Source organism: Simochromis diagramma, unplaced genomic scaffold, assembly GCF_900408965.1.
Source record: "Simochromis diagramma unplaced genomic scaffold, fSimDia1.1 OVJJ01000545.1, whole genome shotgun sequence".
Classification (NCBI taxonomy): Eukaryota; Metazoa; Chordata; class Actinopteri; order Cichliformes; family Cichlidae; genus Simochromis; species Simochromis diagramma.
This window is the reverse complement of record NW_024387371.1, coordinates 5,911,191-5,931,930: the sequence shown is the minus strand read 5'-3', so window position 1 is coordinate 5,931,930 and position 20,740 is coordinate 5,911,191. Positions and strand designations below refer to the sequence as shown.

At 37.5% G+C, this 20,740-nt stretch overlaps 2 protein-coding genes across 3 annotated transcripts; both read right to left on the bottom strand.

The window, feature by feature from the left end:
* Positions 1 to 2,212: 2,212 nt before the first annotated feature.
* On the bottom strand, positions 2,213 to 6,959 carry LOC120719020 (cell division control protein 42 homolog). Of its 2 annotated transcripts, none has more exons than XM_040007851.1 (6): positions 6,823 to 6,956; positions 6,139 to 6,288; positions 5,976 to 6,048; positions 5,767 to 5,876; positions 4,204 to 4,401; positions 2,213 to 3,338 (listed from the first exon to the last, which is right to left on the bottom strand). In XM_040007851.1, the coding sequence occupies exons 2-6, from the start codon at positions 6,241 to 6,243 to the stop codon at positions 3,249 to 3,251; spliced, it is 576 nt and encodes a 191-aa protein (XP_039863785.1). In that variant the 5' UTR covers positions 6,244 to 6,288; positions 6,823 to 6,956; the 3' UTR covers positions 2,213 to 3,248. The 2 variants fall into 2 exon arrangements, with proteins under 2 accessions (XP_039863785.1, XP_039863786.1); XM_040007852.1 differs by lacking the exon at positions 2,213 to 3,338 and adding an exon at positions 3,423 to 4,032 and having other exon boundaries at positions 6,823 to 6,959.
* A 4,062-nt stretch (positions 6,960 to 11,021) lies between these two features.
* Positions 11,022 to 12,990, bottom strand: LOC120719300 (CMRF35-like molecule 3). Its single transcript, XM_040008416.1, has 4 exons — positions 12,757 to 12,990; positions 12,294 to 12,662; positions 11,465 to 11,516; positions 11,022 to 11,300 (listed from the first exon to the last, which is right to left on the bottom strand). Exons 1-4 carry the CDS (start codon positions 12,791 to 12,793, stop codon positions 11,198 to 11,200), a joined length of 561 nt encoding a protein of 186 aa, XP_039864350.1. The 5' UTR covers positions 12,794 to 12,990; the 3' UTR covers positions 11,022 to 11,197.
* Positions 12,991 to 20,740: the final 7,750 nt, after the last annotated feature.

The following is a 20,740-nucleotide window of genomic DNA, read 5'->3' as shown; positions in this document are numbered from 1 at the left end:
ACACATAGACTACATATGTAGTCGGTGGGATTCATTTAACATGTGCTTACTAACTTTCTCTGAAATTATACTAATCATGTTTAACTTATTTAACCTGCTTTTAATTTAGATGTTTTTGCATCTTAAACCAACAAAATGGATAAAACAGTTTTTTGACTGTTTGATATTGAGAGTTAGCATCATATTTTGACAGTTTGCCTACAATTGCACATAATCTTCTTACATCTTACTTATCATCCATTCATGTTTCTGGAGCTATGATTAATATATGTGCACAAGGTTTGGAATAGAAAGTTTTGTATATGTGTATGTATATCATCCTGAGACGTTATGGTGCAATGAGAAGCATGACTTAATGTAGATCTGAAAAGCTATTACCTGTATACCCTGGTTTGAGAAAGTGTTTGCCCCTTCCTGATTGAGCATGAACCACCTTTTTAAGGTTATGCCACAATCGGATTGAAATCAATACTTTAACTAGGCCCCTCCAAAGTGTTCATTTTGTTGTTGTTGTTGTTTTAAGCCATTCTGAGGTGAACTTGCTGGTGTATTTCGGATCGTTGTCCTGCTGCAGAACCCAAGTGTGCTTTAGGTTGAGGTCATGAATGGATGGCAGGAGATTTTGTTTCAGGATGTTTTGGGAAATAGATGTTTTGGTAAATTCATGGTTCCATTTACCACACCAAGCCTTCCAGGTCCTGAGGCAGCTAAACAGCCCCAGACCATTAAACTACCACCACTGTATTTTCTTGTTGTTTTTCCGTTGTGATTTCTTGTTGTTTCTTTATGGAAATGCTGTATTACCTTTATGCCAGATGTAATGGGACACCTGAAATTTTCAGGCATTTATGAAAACATCTACGGTACTAATTCAGACACAAGCACCTGAGTTTTACTGAACCAGGAGCCAGTTACTTTCACTGAGTGATTGGTTTGCTTTAGACTGTCTACACAGTTATTGGGGACAAAACCTGTCCTTTTGGCTTTATGAGGTTTCTGTCAAATAATGTGCAAATATGATTTCTATACGATTTATGTTTGTATTCCGTTACAGATATGAGATGACTGAGTATTCAGTGATTTAACCCTTTCACGTATAGTGGTCACTGCAGCTATTCAAAGGCTGTTTTCTTGTATTCGTGTCAGCGTTGTTTGTATACTTGCACATAAACCACTACATCGGACACTGATGTGTCACTCCATACCCTGCCACCCACTGGCTGTTTAATGTTGCTATACCTGTATGACATGTTTCGTTGTATTTATTGTTATTTCACCCTGTCATGCATGAATTATGACCTCAATCAGGATTTTTTTTCATAAGTATTTTATTCATCTTTTCATGCCTAAAGATGAATAAAAATACTTGTGAAAAAATTATGATGATGATTGAGGTTGTCATAATTCATGTGTGAAAGGGTTCATGTGTACCTTGACTTGCTTGTCTGGCAGTGTGACTTTGTTTACATTATTGCTACAGCCCTAAACCAAACCTGTGCATTTGCCTTAAAGATACCTGCCTTTTGTACTTTCCGTGAGAACTGGAAATGATAATGTGAGCTTAAATTTTAACACATTAAACCATATACTGTATTCATGAAAGTGTATTGCTGTGCTTTACAGTTACTTTGTACCATGTCTTTTATTCCCCCACCAGTGCACATGTATAAATCTAAACAGGCTTGTAGAAAACATTTGAAACATTCTTCATGTAATGTAGCCACAGTGACTACAAACTCCACAATGGGGGATCTCTAACATCACCATATTTTTGTGCTGAGGTTGGTTAAATACCAAAGAGCTATTACAATTCCTGAAAAAAATACAGCTTTGCTCTTAGGCTTTTTGAACGTTGTGTCTGACCTTTCCTTCATATACTTTAAAACTTGGGTGAGAACATATTTGTAGTTGCATGAAGGCGTCAGTGAGTGATCTCATTATTTGAGGCAATAATGCCTCAATAATGAGATTATCCTGGGTTTATCTGAATTCTATTGTAATACTTTAGAAGTGTTATTTGGCTCACGAACAATAGAACTATGTTTGCATTGACCTGTTGTGCCTTATTGATAATAAAAATTTGGATCAAAAAATGACTGAATAATCAGTTTTGATGTCTTTGGTAGTTCAAACGTATGTATGTGTAACTATAGGCAGGTTCTCAAGTTTGAACCATCTAATAACATGACAAAATGAAATATTGAAAGTAGGATTTAATAATCATAATACTGCTTTATTGTGAACCTTTATTACAAACAAAAATACAGTCCCAACTTTGAAATTGAATAAAAAATAAGAGAGAAATATATTCTGGTTAATGTGATTTCAGCTAAGGTTCTTTCAGTCTTTCATTAGTGACATACACATTTTCAGTCAATAAGTTACGAGTTACTTTCACTATATTTACAAATTAAATTCAAGCCCACAATCTAGGAATGGATAGTCAAAGGCAATAATTATCAGTTAAGTAATTTAATAACTTCCACAGGATCTCAACCTGTTAATGGTGCTGCAGTTTACAATATAGGTCACTGGCCAAGCATTAGGAGTAGTTACACTTCCAAAGTTTAACTTTACCATCTGTTGATGATCACTGAGGACATACATTGTCTCCTTGATGCTTGTCAGAAAAAGCAAATGACTGGGATATAGTTGTACTCAAACTTATAGTAACAGTGAAATAGATTTTCCACTTTTATCAGACCGAAGATAAAAACATACCCAGAAGTTCCATATTTCTTTAAGTTTCTTACATTTACCTTAAGACTATGTTGAGAAGATTAAGTGGAGCTTTCCCTAAACAAGCATTTTATGACAGCAGGATTTACAGTATGTTGCAACTACAGACACCTAAGTAGTCAATGCAAATTTATAACTTTAAGGGATTTTATTAAAGCTCTATTTTATAGGACTCTTGAAACAGGAGCTCTATAAAAATATCTTTGCATAATCACTTCTTTTGCAAGAAAACCTCTGCAAAGATAACGTGGCCAAACCAAAACATTACTTCCAAGTGTTCCTTAGAATTTTCTTAAGTGTCAGCGTTCAGTGTTCACATTGTGTACAAAATTTCAATGGCATCAAATTATGACAAAGTGTATCAGTCTTACACAAAGTATGTTTTAAGGTTATGTGAGAAGGCTAATATTTAAAAATATCTCAACTTATAGTGGAATGTGCTTGTGCAGAAAACCTCTTCAGTACTGTTAACCTAGATTTGGAAACTGGTGTGAAGACTGCTGCGAAACTTAGAGCAGAACACATTTACGTCTTTTCTTAGGTTCAGGTGGCTCCAGGGCAGCCAGTATTGCCTCATCAAACACATTCTTTAATCCTTTCTGTGGAAACAAAACATTAATATTCAAAACAGAGCCATTTTCTGGAAATATGCGAGCGCAAAAGAAAGCTGAGTAAAAATGGAGCATGGCAATCAAAATTTTCATTTATTGAAATAACATTATACAAGTCTCTCCTCGTGATCAAGTTGTCTTAAAGACAAAAGCCTGTGAAAATTTTGATGCTGCAGTAGAAAAAAAAAGAAAGAAGAGATATTACTGTCAAAGACAGTAGCACTGATGCTTAAATAGGGTACAACGGATGAGCTCAATGCTGATGTAAGGGAATGTTTGCTTAAAAAAAACAAAACAAACAACAAAAAACCCCAACAAAAACAAAAACAACCCACCACCCCTCAAAGACATGTCAGGTTACACAGACTTGTCCGCAAGGTGAAGAACTAAAGATTGGCACCATCGTCAATAGGCAGCATGGACAATTATTGAGATTAGTTGAAAAGAAAGCACACATGAAACAAAGGAAAAAGGTTGATGGGTACAGAGGTTTAAAGTTTGAAAGAGCATGGGGCTTATTTTAGTAACAGACATTTGTTTACAATGAATGAGCAGCATACGATCGAGAGGCAAAGCAAGATTCAAGAAGACATCAGAACAAGCAGCATTTTCTCTTTCTCTGAGTTTCGGGGGGCTCTAAAGCAGCTAGGATAGCCTCATCAAATACGTTCTTCAATCCCCGCTACAGCAAGAGGAAAAGGAGGAAGAAAGACAGGTACACAGTGTTAGATGGGAGTTTTTAGGTAAGTGGTGTTAGCAAAACATAAACACTTCTACCCATGTTAAGAGATTGCATTCAGAAACATGCTTGTTACAGCAGTTTTTAAGTGTATTGTGTAATGAGAGATCTTACCTGTGTTAGAGCAGAGCACTCAACATATTTGACTGCCTTAAGGTCACGAGCCAGCTTTTCTGCTGTCTCAGGAGTGATTGGCTTTTGTTTGTTCTTGGCTAACTTCTCCACTGTAGACGGGTCATCACGCAAGTCAATCTGAGTGCCTACCAACAGGAAAGGGGTCTTGGGACAGTGGTGAGTTATCTCAGGAACCCACTGGTGGGGAAAAAACAAAACAAACTCATCAAAAACAGGGATCTACAGATTATTTTACATGACTGCCAGAAAATGCACTGCATTTTCATAAACTTTTCTATTATTGGAGGACCACAGAGAAAAAGAAACTCACAAACTAACCAGATATTTCTACAATTCCTAAAATTAAAATAGGCATTTTCAATTTCTCCATTATTTTTACAAGGGGTCGTCACATTTTAATTTGGTCCAAAATTGACTTAGCATAGATTTTACACCTGCTGTTAAAGTCCCATTTATCCAGGCTTAGAACCAGCGGTAAGAGTACAGTAGTTTTAGACCCCCTAAGGCTGGGTTTTGTGTCTTCAGTAGAGATTGTGTTAACCAAACCATATTATCTTAATTTTCACATAACATGTATGGTTGAATTACATACTACAATAGATTGTAAAAGATAAAAAAATAAAATACAGTCTTGAAATCACAGCACAACATTGTAACCTAGTTCACTGACAGAAAAAACCCCGAAAGAGAATATGTGGAACACACAGAGAGAAAAAAACAAGAAAAACATGCATACATTAGGTATATATTTGCATATTTCACATTTCATTAAAATTAGTGCGTGTGACTGAGCTGCATGTGTATGAACGTGTTGTGAGGTTATGTGGAAATGTGAGGCTCTATTCAGTCCAAATTGATATTATTTACAGGATAGAGCGATGGGGGGGGGAAAGTTACAATAATAAAACTAGAACCATCACTACTATTGCTAAACTATGCTCGTCATAACCTTGGACACCACGGATGGCTCAGGATGATCCTCATTAGAAGTAGCCATGGTGGCTCAGAAAGGGTCAATAATGGCCAGGGTCAAGCAGTGTTTCTGCTCTGTGTGCAATAAATCTTTCTTTTATCTCTAAAGTTATTGCATATTGTTTACAATTCTACTTATCTAGACCAGTTAAAGTTGTTTTGGGCGGCCCTCACATCCTATAGTGGGAGGTCACTACATGAGGGTTAGAGGTATTGGTCTAGTGGGATGTTGGTGAATCCATATCAGTGACTTGGCATTTCTCCCCACAAAACCTGTTCCAAAGTGATCAAAGTATAAATTATCCAGCAACTGAGAAAAGAAAGAAAGAGAGAAAGAAAGAAATGGGAGGGAGCAGCAAGAGTTGTCTGGTTCTCGAAACAAACAAACAAAAAAAACTCCCCCCAACCTCTTTTATTAGGACCATTATCTGTGGTAACCTGATCTGCTTGTTGTCTTTGTCTTCATTATCACTATTTCATGTTCTTTACTATTTTGACCATTTTGGAATTTCTCAGGTTACGGGGTTTCAATAACAAAAAAAATTCTGTATTTAGAATAAAATCATATACCTTTTCTTTCACATTCTCAAACGAGGAAGGTGAAACAACTGAGAAACACACTAAGAAGACATCAGTCTGCGGGTAGCTTAGAGGTCGTAACCGGTCATAATCCTCCTGACCTAAGGAGAGACCACACACATACACATAATAATTTACCAAGAGACAGACTAAATAAAACTAACACATTTAACTAAAAGTGGAACTAAAATGAATTGTACCTGCAGTGTCAAATAAGCCAAGGGTGTATGGTTCACCCCCAATCATTACAGTTACTGCATAGTTGTCAAACACCTGCGATAGAATAAGTTACATGTCAGAATATTTTGAACCACGATGCACATTGAAGTGAAAACATTTATTTTTTTGTTGTTGAAAACTTACTGTTGGTACATATTCTGAGGGGAATTTATTGGTGGTGTATGAAATCAACAGACAGGTTTTTCCCACTGCTCCATCACCCACCACCACACACTTGATAGTCTGCATCTCTGTGCTTTCTGAAGCTGCTGGCAATCACGTTTATCACGTTACCTGCAAGGAGGAGGTGACAACTGACGAAGGTTAGGCCAATATTCAATATTTTAGACACCTAAAGACAATGTTAAGCTATTAAAATGTTCTGTCGTATCCACTGCGAATAACTTCTTAATGAGACGATGGAACCCAAGTAGAACAGCGGAGTTTTCTAGAATTAAACAGCTAAGAGTCACACCCAGCTATCAACAACATTCTCTGAAGGCTAACGTTAGCTAATGACTTGCTTACTCATTTAATTACCTTCCCACGTTTAGTGTATGTAAACATTTTTTTACATTAGTCACAAAATGTGGCGATAACTACTTAAATAATTACTGGCAACTGAATCATGTTTGCGCATCATTTAGCAAACTCTGCTAACGCAATGCTAACTTGTTAGCTAGTTTAGCAGCCAGTCGGATAACGTAAGGGTGTAAACAAACGCTCCATTAGTTTCTATGAGGTCAATATAGAAAAGCGTAGTTCACAAACAAAATCAGACGACTGCACAACTTCCCAATATGCCGGTTACATGTTTTAGCTACGTACCCGTGTCCCTCTTGTGTCACTGCTAGCTAACGTAAGCAGTCTGTTTCGCCGGGCGTTGGCACCAGCGAGCAAAAACTTGGTACAGCCAGTATGCGAGTAGCGACTTCCACTACGACTTTCAAGCGAGACGGAATAATACCGGACAACAGTTTCAAAGTAAAACATTTACATGTTGCTACAAAACCCATTCATTGTAAAAGCTAGTTCTCTAAACCTGAAAGTAAATGTTTTATTCTAAGGCGTTTTCTTTGTATATAGGTTTAATATGATGCACGAACTCTTTTGCATGAGGCTTCAAACGTTCCTTTCTGTGCTTTTAGACTGAAAGGTGACTTCCTCTCACGTTGTTATAAGATACGTAGTATCTTGAGACGAGGTTAAACGCGCGGTTCATGCTGCAGAAGTTATGATGTCATCTTCTTAAATTCCTCTCACCTTGTATCCCCTCCCGGTGGTAAACACAACACAGTATCCGAATGACTTCATAAGATTTACATGTGATTGTGATATGCGTATGAATAAGAAGATTATTATATTTATTTAGCATAGATTTTGCTAGGAAAATTGGAAATCAGAGCAGTGATTAATTGAAATGTCTTGAAACATACATGAAAATACAGAAATAATGGCAAAACAGAGGTTTTGCAACACCAGTGAGCTTGAAAGTCAATATTTGATATATCCACCTTTATTATTCAACACAGCATCAACTCTTTAAGGCAAGCAGTTTCTTTAACCAGCCTCATGAGGCTAGGCTTGTTGAAGGACATATAAAGCTCTTCTTTGGATTCTTTGGATATTGGCTGCCTTTTGTTGGCTGTTGCCAATCAGATGCTTTGGTGTCCAGTTCTTGTGCAGTTCGTTAGACCTCAGCCTTTTTTTCGAGTTTCCCTTCCACAAGAATGACTTCTTGACACAAACCCTTCCACTGAGAACATTTCGGATGAGGCTGAAAGTCCAGATGCATTACTCAGGTCCTGTACCAAGTCTTTGCAATGTTTTTTTTCTTCTTTTTTCTCATTTTGTAAGAAAAATAATCTCAGATACTATTCATCTGCTGTTGTTTTTTTGTTTGTTTTTAAGACACAGTTAACAAATTTGCCAAGTTACAATTTTATGCCTTTTAAAAGGAATCATCTTAAAGCAAAGATATTTGAATAAATTACTTACTTACCAGGCTACTGGTAACTAAGTAATTTATTTTAGTTACTAGTAAGTAACTAAGTATCTAGCAATGCAACCTAAAATTGGTTCTTTGCCAAGTTGTCTGTTATGTGCAGAGGTGGGAAAAGTACAGATACTAGTGTTAACAGTACTCCAGTATGAGTTGAACTGCTGATTCTGTCACATAAAAGATGTTACCGCCTTTATGCTCGCCTGTCTGCAGCTGCAGTTTATGGGATGTTGTGCCAAAAAATAAATGATTAAAAACACCATCCCCCTTCAACCCCGGACTATGGCACACACAGATTTTTATATCTTTTATTTCTTTTTATGCCGCATCTCCTGGTGACTAAATGCAAACATAATTGCCTTTCACATGTTACTGTTCAGGCTCAAATCAGTTTGAAGTTTGAAGGATTGCAGTGTTATAAAATAATAACTCCTCTCAAATGCGTTAAACCAATGTTAAGAGTATAAAGTACAGATATTTGTTTAAAATGTAGGGAGTAAAAGTAAAAAGTTGTTAGTAAAATCAATACTCAAGTAATGTACAGATACTTGAAAATTCTACTTAAGTACAATAACAAAGTATTTGTACTTTGTTGCTTCACACCTCTGGTTATGTGTAGACCCAACACTGGTTCAGCCCCTGAGTTCAAAGCCTTTTTATTCTTGAATGAACCATATGTCAGTGTTTAAGTGGCTTATCAAACAGAAAAAGTTTCCTCCTAAAATAAGTGAAAAAACAGCTAATTTCTGAATTGGAACTTTGAAAGACTCTTGGAAAGCCTGACTTTTGCTATTGGTTAAGACTTTAAGCAATAGCATGGAATAAAAAAAAGGAGAAAATGGGTCCTTGGAAACTGAATAAAATGAAACAAGGGGTGGCTGAAAACTTGTGTACAGTACTGTAGATGTGTTGTATTAAACCAGTAATTCTCAATCTATGGTATGCGTACCACTGGTGGTACGTGGGCTCCCTCTAGTGGTACGCAAGAAGTCTCTCCCAAAATTGTAAGATTAAATAATATACCATGTTCTGATTGAGGGATTTCTGAAAAATTAAAATGTACAGTTCTGCTATCACTTCCGACATAAATTAAGACAGAAAACGAAACAGTGTTTTACGGTTACTGAAGTTGGGCTAGCTGTTATATAATGATGTGCTACGTGGTGGCTCACTATACAGCTGTGGTTAGCATAATATAAACAGAGTGAAGCTGGAGGATGAATGCTAACTTTTTTCCACTTGATAAAGTTAACGCAATGGTTCCCGATGGTTAGGGACAAATGTAATCACATGGCAGGATGCTGTAAACGGACCAAACTTCAGTCAGAGAAAAACTGAGATAATCAAACTACAATACGAGGTTAGTCATTAATATATTGCTGCATGGGCTGGGCAGTAGTCAGTTAGTTACATCGTAAGGTTTTAAAAATTGAGCTTTAATTGAATAGTGGTGATAAAAACTGAGAGAGGCCGACAGTGATCACTAACTTTTTAGGGGCTTGTTCAGAATAAATGGAACAAGATACAAAGCATTAAAACATGTTAAAAACAGGAAGCGGGGTTTGTCAACTCATCACTTAAAGACCGGATATCCCACCTGCTGTGAATGTTTTAATGCAGTACAGTTGTTATTATTATCACTTGTCACATCCTGTTTATGACAATAACATTCATATAAGAAATAAAATTGTCTCATGTAAACTGTATATGGTGTTAAATAGGCCTATACTACTGTACTATAATGTGGGTCATAAGGGTGGTACTTTAAGAGCCATATATTTTATAAGGTGGTACTCATTGTGAAAGTTTGAGAACCACTGCATTAAACAATGTATTTCTTGTCTCAAAACTGTACTCACATTCCCACATGCGCACTGAAATAGCTATTGGGTCTGGGTTATACAACCTAGAAGACTAAAATGAAATGTTTCACCTAAACCTTATAGTCTGTTTTTACATATGAAGGGACTGGTGTTTTTTCTTCTCTCATGACAGAAATTATTTTACACAAACAGCTGGAAGAGCACAGGTGTGAATAATGATATTAGTCAGACAGCTTTAGTGCTATGGTGCTGATATTTTGAATACTGACTTACTTTTACATTGACATAGCTACTGGAACGTGTGACAAATACCTGATATCTGCAGTTAAAAAGGTTTCAGAGATGTTGTTGTCCACCCCCACCTGCACGAGGGACACAATATCAAAGGCAACACATATTGCAGCACAGCGAGAGAATAAATGATTCAATGCCTCTGAGATAAAGTGAACATTATATTTTTCTATAAAATAAGATTAAATGCAGGGTTATTGAATTAGATTGTATAGGGGTGTAATGGCAATGAACACCAGTCATAGATGTTCAACGTCTTACAGCCATTACTACCAGGGTAATCAAATCTGCTTGACAATGATCACTAATCATCACTGCTTCTCTTTGTGTGCATAATATGGGAAAATTTTGAGGAATTTCAGTGTAATCCACTTTTGATTATCACTTTAACAAGTTTACATAAATTAACTTGAATAGTAACTCTACATTTCAGCTCCAGGTAACCTGTTAGACTATTATGTATTACTGAGGGCAAGAAGCAAAAGTCAAGCAAGCGCGAAACTATATTATTGCAATCCTCAAATAACTTTAGAGAGATCCTAATGATCCAACCTACTTATTGTGAGTGTTTTGACTTTTAGAAGGAGCTCCTCACAATAGTTCACCCTGTGTTTGAATATGAAGAAAATTTTATTCCACATGGTTTTCAGATCTGTGGAATGCAATATTGACAGAAATCTTAGATATCAGAGATTCATCGCAAAGAGAATAACAATCATCGTGTCAGCCCATATGAGATCTGCAAATAAATTAAATGAAAGCCAAGGGCCCTCTAGGATTTTGGGCTGTTAATTTTAAGCTGATAGGATATTCAATAGTTGAGCCTAAAGTTATCTTAGGCACTGACATTAAAATGAATGACATTTAAATCATTTAAATACTTAGAAAAAACAAAAGAGTCTGAAAGCCTCTTTTTCATTTGGTTTATTTTCAGCTCAGGTCACACATTGAATGAACATCCACTGGAAGAATAGTTTTAGTAGGATTTTGTTAATACCAATTTACCCATGTTTCCTTTTGAAAATGATGACAGTGTAAGACTTAATCTATTAATGTATAGGTTCTGAGGGTAAAATGGTTGTCAAAGTCATATTTTCCTTGCAGTCTTTATTCTCCATTCAGCGATATGTGTTGATGCCAAACAACACAGCATCAAAATAAAGAGAATCCAACGTAGAGTCACCCACGAACTAGATTTAAAATAAATAAATAAATAAATAAATAAATAAATTATACGTACTACTATCTGTTACTATTTTTGTATTGGACAGATGATTATTCTAATGTTTACTACTACATATAAAGAGTTGATGGTGATATAGTAAACAGTTTAATAGCCTTAGACTCTTCTCACCTTTTTTCATCTTGAATTGGAGTAATTTGTGTGCTGGTGGTTGGGGTTGTCACTGTGGATAAGAAGACTTTGCATTAAAAGTCAGTAAATGATATTCATGATATTAATACTGACTTTCCCTTTATAATTGCATTAGAAAGTAGTTCAGAGCATTATCAGGTGTTTTCAACAGATGTTGAGAACAAGAAACAATCTGATATCTAATAATAACATAATATCTTATAAGCTAATGGAAATAATGAGAAATAACAATTAAATTTGAAAGTGGAAAAATTCAAATATTAGAAATGACCATTTTTACAATATAGCTTTTGTTAAAGTTTAATCATCTTTTATATACAATATATTTTCTGCTCCATACTACCTACTAGATGACAAGCAGTGTAATTTAAAAGGTGTTCTCAGACTCATATGCTAATAGTTAGAAGGTCAAATCAAAGGTACAACTTGTGGTTGGGTTATATTTCGCTGTGGTGGTGCAACATTAAAAAAACCCCACCACAATTATGATCAGTCTTTGATTAAGATGTTGATAAATTGTCAGTGTCTCAGATGAATATAGATGGTCATCTAGATTTGAAAATTATAAGAATCTTACTCAGAAACGTACTTGGTCGTTCAGATCACAAACAACATGATTGTGAGGCAAACAATGTGTTAACTAGTTTAGCCAAAAGGTTCAGACAACACTCGAGCTGGCCTTTCTAGAGTAGTAATAGATTACATTTACAACTTTAAAGTTTGGTGATTATTCTGTGTAATCAAAGAAAGAAACTACTGAATCAGCAATAGCACATCTGATGATAAAGTGTCTGAAGTTGAAGTTTACCTGCTTGGGAGACGAGGAGGCTGACACCAGTAAAGGTATTTCTTCCAGGAGTCGCGATGACACACCAGTACTTATCTTCGTCACTTTGTCTGATAGATGTCATAGTCACACTGAACACTCCTGCTTCCTTATCATCAGCAATGAAGGTTCTGTTGGTAGAACGGTTCTTTGGTGTCTTTACCACTATCCTGCAAAGCTCATATATCTTTCCTCTGCACCAGTACTTTGTGTTTTCTTTGTACTGAAGGTCATACTGACAAGGCACCTTTACAGACCCTCTGTTTGTTGCTTTTACCACCTCTGGAGCTGAAAGCAGAAGTGATTCCGCTGCATGCTGTATTATCCACAACAACAAACAGAAAGCTGGACCTGCAAAATCCCAAACCATTTAACATCACATGTTAATCAGATAAGTTTGCAATTGAAGAAAAAAATGGCAAGGCAAGTACTTTTGATAGATTACCATTAAATAGGCAGACAAATGTTCCAGAGGTCCTCATGGTCGTTATGAAAAGTTAAGAGTAAGAAAACACCAGCTAGGCAACTTCTCCTTTGGTCTTGCGCAGTAATGTCATACTGTGTCATACTCTCCCATTGCTCAAAATACCACAGCCAAATGACAGGAAATTCTTGACATCACGATAAACAAGGACACAGGACTAGGCAACAACAGGCAACAACGCAAAAGAAAGAATGTTTGAATGAAGGGCAAGTTTTCATCTGTATTAGTCCCTTAAATGGAAGTGTCACTGAAGAAAAAGTCAAAGTTGATTAAAGTAATCACCTTCATCTTATAATACATTTTTTATCCTGCTGGAAGATGCTTTTTAGTGTGCCCATACCCAATATGTATGAGAGTTTTAGCAATGTGAGTGTCTAAGTTGTAGAATAAAACTGAGGTACAGGGGGGCAGGAGGGGACAAAGGAGGAATGCCTCCCCTGACCCTCAGTGATGCACCTGTACCTAAAGGCCTTGCATGTGTGATGGTGGGATGGTGTGGGAGGAGGGATTCAATTGAGGATGGGGAGGAAAGGTTGTTAATCCCATACTGTATAATTAATCTGTCAAATGGAATAAAGTCTGTTCCTTCAAATATATGTTTCAAGTATTTAATTCCTTTACAACTCCAATCTGGGAAGTTAATCATATTATTGTTCTGTTGTATGTCAGGGTTGTTCCAAATGGGTGTAGGTTTGGATGTGATTAATGAAGAGCCAGTCATTTTTAGAAACGCCCACCATACTGTCAGAGAGGAGCTGATATTGATACTTTTAAAGCATATATATCGTTTGATGTTTGAACTAATGAATTGTAGGTCAGAAATCTCTATAATATTGCATAGTGCCTGTTCTACGTCTAGCTAGGGCTCATCTGACAGGGCATGTTTTAACCATCCTGAGATGACTTGTAGCCTGTTGGCTAAGAAGTACTGTTTAAGTTAGGCAGATCTAGTCCTCCTTCATCCTTGGTCTTTGTAGAGTTTTTAAGCTGATGCGTGGGGGTTTATCTTTCCAAAGGAATTTAAAAATAGAAGATTCCAGAGATCTAAATCAGTCTAGTGGCGGCTTACTCAGGATCATTGAGAATGAATAAGTGATTCTTTGCAAGACCATCATTTTCACTGAAGCAACCCTTCCCATGAGTGATATGGGTACCGATTTCCATCTAGCCAGATCATTTTATGCCCTTAATCACTATTTCCTCCTGATTTGCTGCTCTTAGTGGTTCGATTAAAAACTGCAAACAGTGAAGGGGAGAGTGAGCGTCCCTGCCTTGTGCCTCTCTGGTGACAGAAGCTGGAGGATGTTTGGTCATTTGTCCTGACACATGCTGTTGGAGAATTATATAATACTTTTAACCAGGTTAGGAAAGACTTTCCAAAACCAAATTTTTGCAAGCTGTAAATAAAATTTTCCAGTGTTTTTACTACGTGAATGGTCTATCAAATTAAGTAAGTTGGGTCTTTGTACTAAGAATTGTGTGTGTGTGTTTTTTTAATGAATAATTTCATTGAATTCTAGTTTTGTTGGTCATATTTTCTTCAATATTTCCTGTTCCTGGAAGGACACATAGGCTTCTTCTAAAGATTTGATGATTTCGTATAATTTCTGAATATGTTTGTTTTCTCTTTTTATGTGATGAGAATTAAATCATTTTACCTCTCATCACAGCTTTCCCTGCTTCCCAGAGAACAGATGCTGATGTTCCAGGCAGGTCACTACAGTCTAAATATAAAGCCCACTCTTTTTAAAAATATTTAATAAAATCTTCATCTTTAAGCAATGATGTATTAAATCTCCAGCTTTTACTTGGCGGAATGATCTTCTTATGTATTAGAATTAAAGATACAGGAGCATGATCACTGACAGCTATCGGGTGTATCTCAGTGTCTGAAGTGTCATTCAACAGTGAGCTGCTGACTTGGAAATAATCCAGACAAGAGTAGGAGTCATGGACATATGAGGAGAAAATATATTCCTTACGGCTGGGGTGAAGGGAACGCCATGTGTCGCAAAGTCCGGAATGCCTCATGTACTGTTTAACTATATTTGTGAACAGCCAGTTGCGCTGAGTTCCTGCTGTATTGAGCCTGTCCATTTCTTCATTTAGTCCAAAGTTGAGGTGGCCCCCAAGAACAAGTGAGCAATCTAGGTGTTCAATAAAATAGCGTGGAAGAATGAGGGGTCATCAACATTTGGGCCATATATACTTACAATACATAACTTTTTGTTAAGTATAGATAATTTAATTAGGAATCTTAGCTAGGTTAGGTAGGAATCTTAGGTAGATTGAGAAGGTAGATTAAGAATATACCTTCTCGATCTTCTTCATCTGGCTGCTCCCTTTAGGAGTGGCCACAGCAGATGATCTGCGGTTCAAGCCTGTCTTGGACAGTCTCGGTCGTTGTGTCCTTGGGCAAGACACTTCACCCGTTGCCTACTGGTGGTGGTCAGAGCGCCAGTGTCCGGCAGCCTCGCCTCTGTCAGTGCGCCCCAGGGCAGCTGTGGCTACAATGTAGCTTGCCATCACCAGTGTGTGAATGGGTGGATGACTGAACGTGTAAAGCGCTTTGGGGTCCTTAGGGACTAGTAAAGCGCTATACAAATACAGGCCATTTACCATCTCACTCCATCTCACCATCTCAATTTTCAGTTCAATTTAATTTTATGTCTAAAGTGCCAAATCACAACAAGAGTTGCCTTGAAGTGCTTTATATTAGCATTGTAGGGTAAAGATCTACAATAATACAAACATAATACAATAATACGAATCCCCAGTAATTTCCCGTGTCACACCACCAACCCTCTGCATGTCCTCCTTCACTACATCCATGAATACGGTGTCATCTGCAAACATTATAGTCCACAAACTCCTCTCTAACCTCATCTGTTAATCTGGCAACCTCACAAACATGAATGGGCTTCCTGATGGTTTTCTAATGTAATCGCACCACCGCTTTAAACCCATCTGTCACTCTGACCACACAGCCTAACACTGTCCTCATATAGTTGCCTCAATATCCTAATGTCATACAGTACCATAGTTCCTCTTATAGCACCCTTATTTCTAGAGACTTACACATTGATTCACTGCTTTACTCTATGCCTTTAAGGGCTCTCTATCTATCATGCACACACTCACACTTTTAGGATCAAACCAACAACCATCAGGTTGGTAGCTGGAAGGCTCTAACTACTGAGTCACAGCTGCTGTAGGACATGGCAAGTAAATAAGAAAACATGGCAACAGAATGTAACAGTGAGAAAAGCCTTCATTTTGCAATGTATGAGGAAGAGATTTTTGTTTGACAGTCAAGTAAAGAAAGATTTTGTCACTGCTGTGTACTCTCCTACCAGTAAGTAGTTGTATAGTCTTCGGTTGCTTTAGTTGTTTGTTTAGTATCCTTGTCCTGCTGAATGATGAACTGCTGTCCAATGTGTTTTATGTGTTTGGCTGAATCTGAGCACACAGACTGCTCTCATATAATTCTGCATTCATCCTGTTGCTTCTGTCAGCAGTGAGATCATCAATAAATGCCAGTGGGGGCCAGCTACATTGGCAGCCATATGGCCAAACCCTAACAGAAACTCGACCGTGTTTGACAGATAACAGAGTATGCTTTGGGCCATGAGGTATTTTGTGTTTTTTTTTTTTTTTACCCTCTCCATTGTCCTGATCATTTTCAATTCAATTCAATTTAGTTTTATTTATACTGCAATGCACTGTATATTCTAAGGTAGACAATAAAATAGTACAACAGAGAAAAACCCAGCAATCATATGACCCCCTATGAGCAAGTGGGAAGGAAAAACTCCAGCAGAACCAGGCTCAGGGAGGGGCGGTCATCTGCTGTGACTGGTTGGGGTGAGGGGAGGAAGACAGGACAAAAGACTAGACTAGATTAATAATAACTAATGATTAAATGAAGAGAGCTGTATAACACATTATAACTGGAAAAGGTGGCTGAAGAAAATACTCAGTGCATCATGGGAATCTCCGAGCCTACACCTATTGCAGTGTGACTAAGGGAGGATTCAGGGTCATGTGATCCAGCCCTACCTATATGCTTTAGCAAAAAGGAAAGTTTTAAGGTTAATCATAGAAGTAGGGACGGTGTCTGTCTCCCGAATTCAAATTGGGAATCTGGTAAGCATTTTGGATCAAATGAAGGCTTTTCAGGGAGTTTTTAGGACATCCCGATAATAACAAATTACAGTAGTCCAGCCTTGAAGTAATAAATGCATGAACTAATTATTGGCGTCACTCCGAGACAGGATGTTACTCATTGTAGAGATATTGCACAAATGGAACAAAGAAGTCCTACATATGTCTTTAACATGTGCACTGAAGGAAATATCCTCTTCAAAAATGACTCCAAGATTCATCACACTGTTCTAGGATAAATATTTCTAAGATTTTTATGGCCAAGTACAATAACCTCAGTTTTATCAGAATTTTTGTCTCTTAAGTGGTTAAAAGTTGTTTTTTTTCCTTCACCATCAAAACGTATTTCACTTGTCCAATATTTTGTGCTCCATGGTTTACCAGCTTATTTACCATTTTCCAATGTTTTGTGGGGGGTTTATGTGTGTTTTTTTTGTTTTGTTTTGTTTTTTTAGAACACACTCAGCTGTTTCTTTTGGCCAAACAGCTCACCTTGATAACCCTGTGATAGATTAATGCTTTCCTCATTATTGTCTCCAGCATTTTTAAAATTTACTGAGCTTCTTTTATATGAAGTAACAGCTTAGTAACCAAATGTTCTTCTACTTGTACTTGTTTCAAAAAGAAATACTTAAAGATACACCTACTCAAAAGCCTTCTACTAAAAGAAAAAGAAATCAATTTATCTAGATGCTTACAGTGTGAACTGTTTTCAGAGTGCTGGATATTAATTGTTTGTGAGATTCGGTTTTCTGGGACTTTATACTTTAGGGGAACAAAAGAGAAGAACTGTGCCCTCTGCATATAAACTCGGTCGTTCTGTTGATTTAAAATAAAAGTGCTGTGTATAATTTCTGTTACTTTATTTCCATATGTAAGTTAAATTACCTGGGGTAAGCCATGCAAAGCAATGGACAGAGCACAAGAGGGTTGAACAAGAGAGTGCAGGCAGGGTGTAGTGGGTGGAAACGAATATTAAGGGTGATTTGTAATAGAAGGATAGCAGCAAGTACAAACAGGGAAGTTTAAAAGATGTCAGTGAGATCTGATACGATTTATCCGACGATTTGGAGATGCTGGCACTAACAAAAAGACAGGAGGCTGAGTCAGAGGTGGCAGAGATGAAAATGCTAAGTTTTTTGTTGGGAGTGACCAGATCTATCCATCCATCTGTCTGTCTTGCTCTTAATGATTTTTATGTTCATGTAAAGCATCAGAAATCTGCCTTTTATTCTTTGTCATCTCTTTGGAATGACTGTCTAACATTTCATCCTTTTTCTGAGAAATTCAGAAGGGGTACATTAAGCTGATTTATTCCAACAGTAGGTGGCACTAAATATCAGCCTGCCACACCACGTAATTTACAGTCTGATTTCCTAATCCAGTTGTTTTCTTCGTCTCTAACAACAGTCTGCTGCATAGCCTCATCAGACTTTCTCAAATCTTTAAAATTATTTTGAAGATATGAATAGCTGTGGGACAAACAAAGTTCTCCCATTGCTTCACATACAGTGGGGCAAAAAAGTATTTAGTCAGCCACCGATTGTGCAAGTTCCCCCACTTAAAATGATGACAGAGGTCAGTAATTTGCACCAGAGGTACACTTCAACTGTGAGAGACAGAATGTGAAAAAAAAATCCATGAATCCACATGGTAGGATTTGTAAAGAATTTATTCGTAAATCAGGGTGGAAAATAAGTATTTGGTCACCTCAAACAAGGAAAATCTCTGGCTCTCACAGACCTGTAACGTCTTCTGTAAGAAGCTTTTCTGTCCCCCACTCGTTACCTGTATGAATGGCACCTGTTTGAACTCATCATCTGTATAAAAGACACCTGTCCACAGCCTCAAACAGTCAGACTCCAAACTCCGCCATGGCCAAGACCAAAGAGCTTTCGAAGGACACCAGGAAAAGTATTGTAGACCTGCACCAGACTGGGAAGAGTGAATCTACAATAGGCAAGCAGCTTGGTGTGAAAAAATCAACTGTGGGAGCAATCATCAGAAAATGGAAGACATACAAGACCACTGATAATCTCCCTCGATCTGGGGCTCCACGCAAGATCTCATCCCGTGGGGTCAAAATGATCATGAGAACGGTGAGCAAAGATCCCAGAACCACACGGGGGGACCTGGTGAATGACCTGCAGAGAGCCGGGACCAAAGTAACAAAGGTCACCATCAGTAACACACTACAACGGCAGGGAATCAAATCCCGCAGTGCCAGACGTGTTCCGCTGCTGAAGCCAGTGCATGTCCAGGCCCGTCTGAAGTTTGCCAGAGAGCACATGGATGATACAGCAGAGGATTGGGAGAATGTCATGTTGTCAGATGAAACCAAAGTAGAACTTTTTGGTATAAACTCAACTTGTCGTGTTTGGAGGAAGAAGAATACTGAGTTGCATCCCAAGAACACCATACCTACTGTGAAGCATGGGGGTGGAAACATCATGCTATGGGGCTGTTTTTCTGCCAAGGGGACAGGACGACTGATCCGTGTTAAGGACAGAATGAATGGGGCCATGTATCGTGAGATTTTGAGCCAAAACCTCCTTCCATCAGTGAGAACTTTGAAGATGAAACGAGGCTGGGTCTTCCAACATGACAATGATCCAAAACACACCGCCCGGGCAACAAAGGAGTGGCTCCGTAAGAAGCATTTGAAAGTCCTGGAGTGGCCTAGCCAGTCTCCAGACCTCAACCCCATAGAAAATCTGTGGCGGGAGTTGAAAGTCCGTGTTGCTCGGCGACAGCCCCAAAACATCACTGCTCTCGAGAAGATCTGCATGGAGGAATGGGCCAAAATACCAGCTACTGTGTGTGCAAACCTGGTAAAGACCTATAGTAAACATTTGACCTCTGTTATTGCCAACAAAGGTTATGTTACAAAGTATTGAGTTGTATTTTTGTTATTGACCAAATACTTATTTTCCACCCTGATTTACGAATAAATTCTTTACAAATCCTACCATGTGGATTCATGGATTTTTTTTTCACATTCTGTCTCTCACAGTTGAAGTGTACCTCTGGTGCAAATTACTGACCTCTGTCATCATTTTAGGTGGGGGAACTTGCACAATCAGTGGCTGACTAAATACTTTTTTGCCCCACTGTATATTGCATTTGTATGGTTTTCCTCAGGCTTTTATTCCTCTAATTTGATTCTTTGCCATTTTGTACCATTATACATTCTAATGGCTCAGTAATGATGAAACGGATGCCAGTATTATAATAAAAAATCACACTTACAGTTTCCTTTTATGGGTTTCAATATTTTATGTACCCATTACATTTGTACTGTAGAACTTTAGTGGACTTGATAGTTTGATTATTCATGTTGAAGGGAAGATTATTTTTAATATTTTGATTTGTTATTATGTATTCCACGTGTAGCAAATAACAAATTGCCTTTCAATAGTATCTAAAGGTATGAAAAATTAACAGAGCTATTTTTTCAGTTTAGAGCTTTGCTCACACAAACAAACTTCTTCAGAGCCCCGATCTCAACATAAGACAAATGTGACAACATACTAAAAACTGATATATCACATTGTATATTATGCCTCATAATAAAAAACCAAACTGTTAATACAAAACTTTTTGTGAGGAACCTTTAATGATGCTAATTTGTGTTAACACTTAGATAGTCAGCCTACAAAAAACAGAACTATCCCATTGCATGCATGTGCCTGTGACTAAATTAGCAATGTGGTTGCAACACCCATGTGCACATCTGAAAACCCTTAGCTACATAAATTTCATGTATAACACATAGAGAATC

Excerpts from the sequence above, each read along its gene's own strand:
- LOC120719020 (XM_040007852.1), bottom strand. The coding sequence starts at position 6,243 with ATGCAGACTATCAAGTGTGTGGTGGTGGGTGATGGAGCAGTGGGAAAA. Across the intron at positions 4,402-5,766 it reads TTGAGAATGTGAAAGAAAAG|TGGGTTCCTGAGATAACTCA; the intron begins GTATATGATTTT and ends TTTCCCCACCAG. Across the intron at positions 4,033-4,203 it reads AGTGCTCTGCTCTAACACAG|CGGGGATTGAAGAACGTATT; the intron begins GTAAGATCTCTC and ends CTCTTGCTGTAG.
- LOC120719300 (XM_040008416.1), bottom strand. The coding sequence starts at position 12,793 with ATGAGGACCTCTGGAACATTTGTCTGCCTATTTAATG. Across the intron at positions 12,663-12,756 it reads ATTTGTCTGCCTATTTAATG|GTCCAGCTTTCTGTTTGTTG; the intron begins GTAATCTATCAA and ends GGGATTTTGCAG. Across the intron at positions 11,517-12,293 it reads CCTCCTCGTCTCCCAAGCAG|TGACAACCCCAACCACCAGC; the intron begins GTAAACTTCAAC and ends TCTTATCCACAG.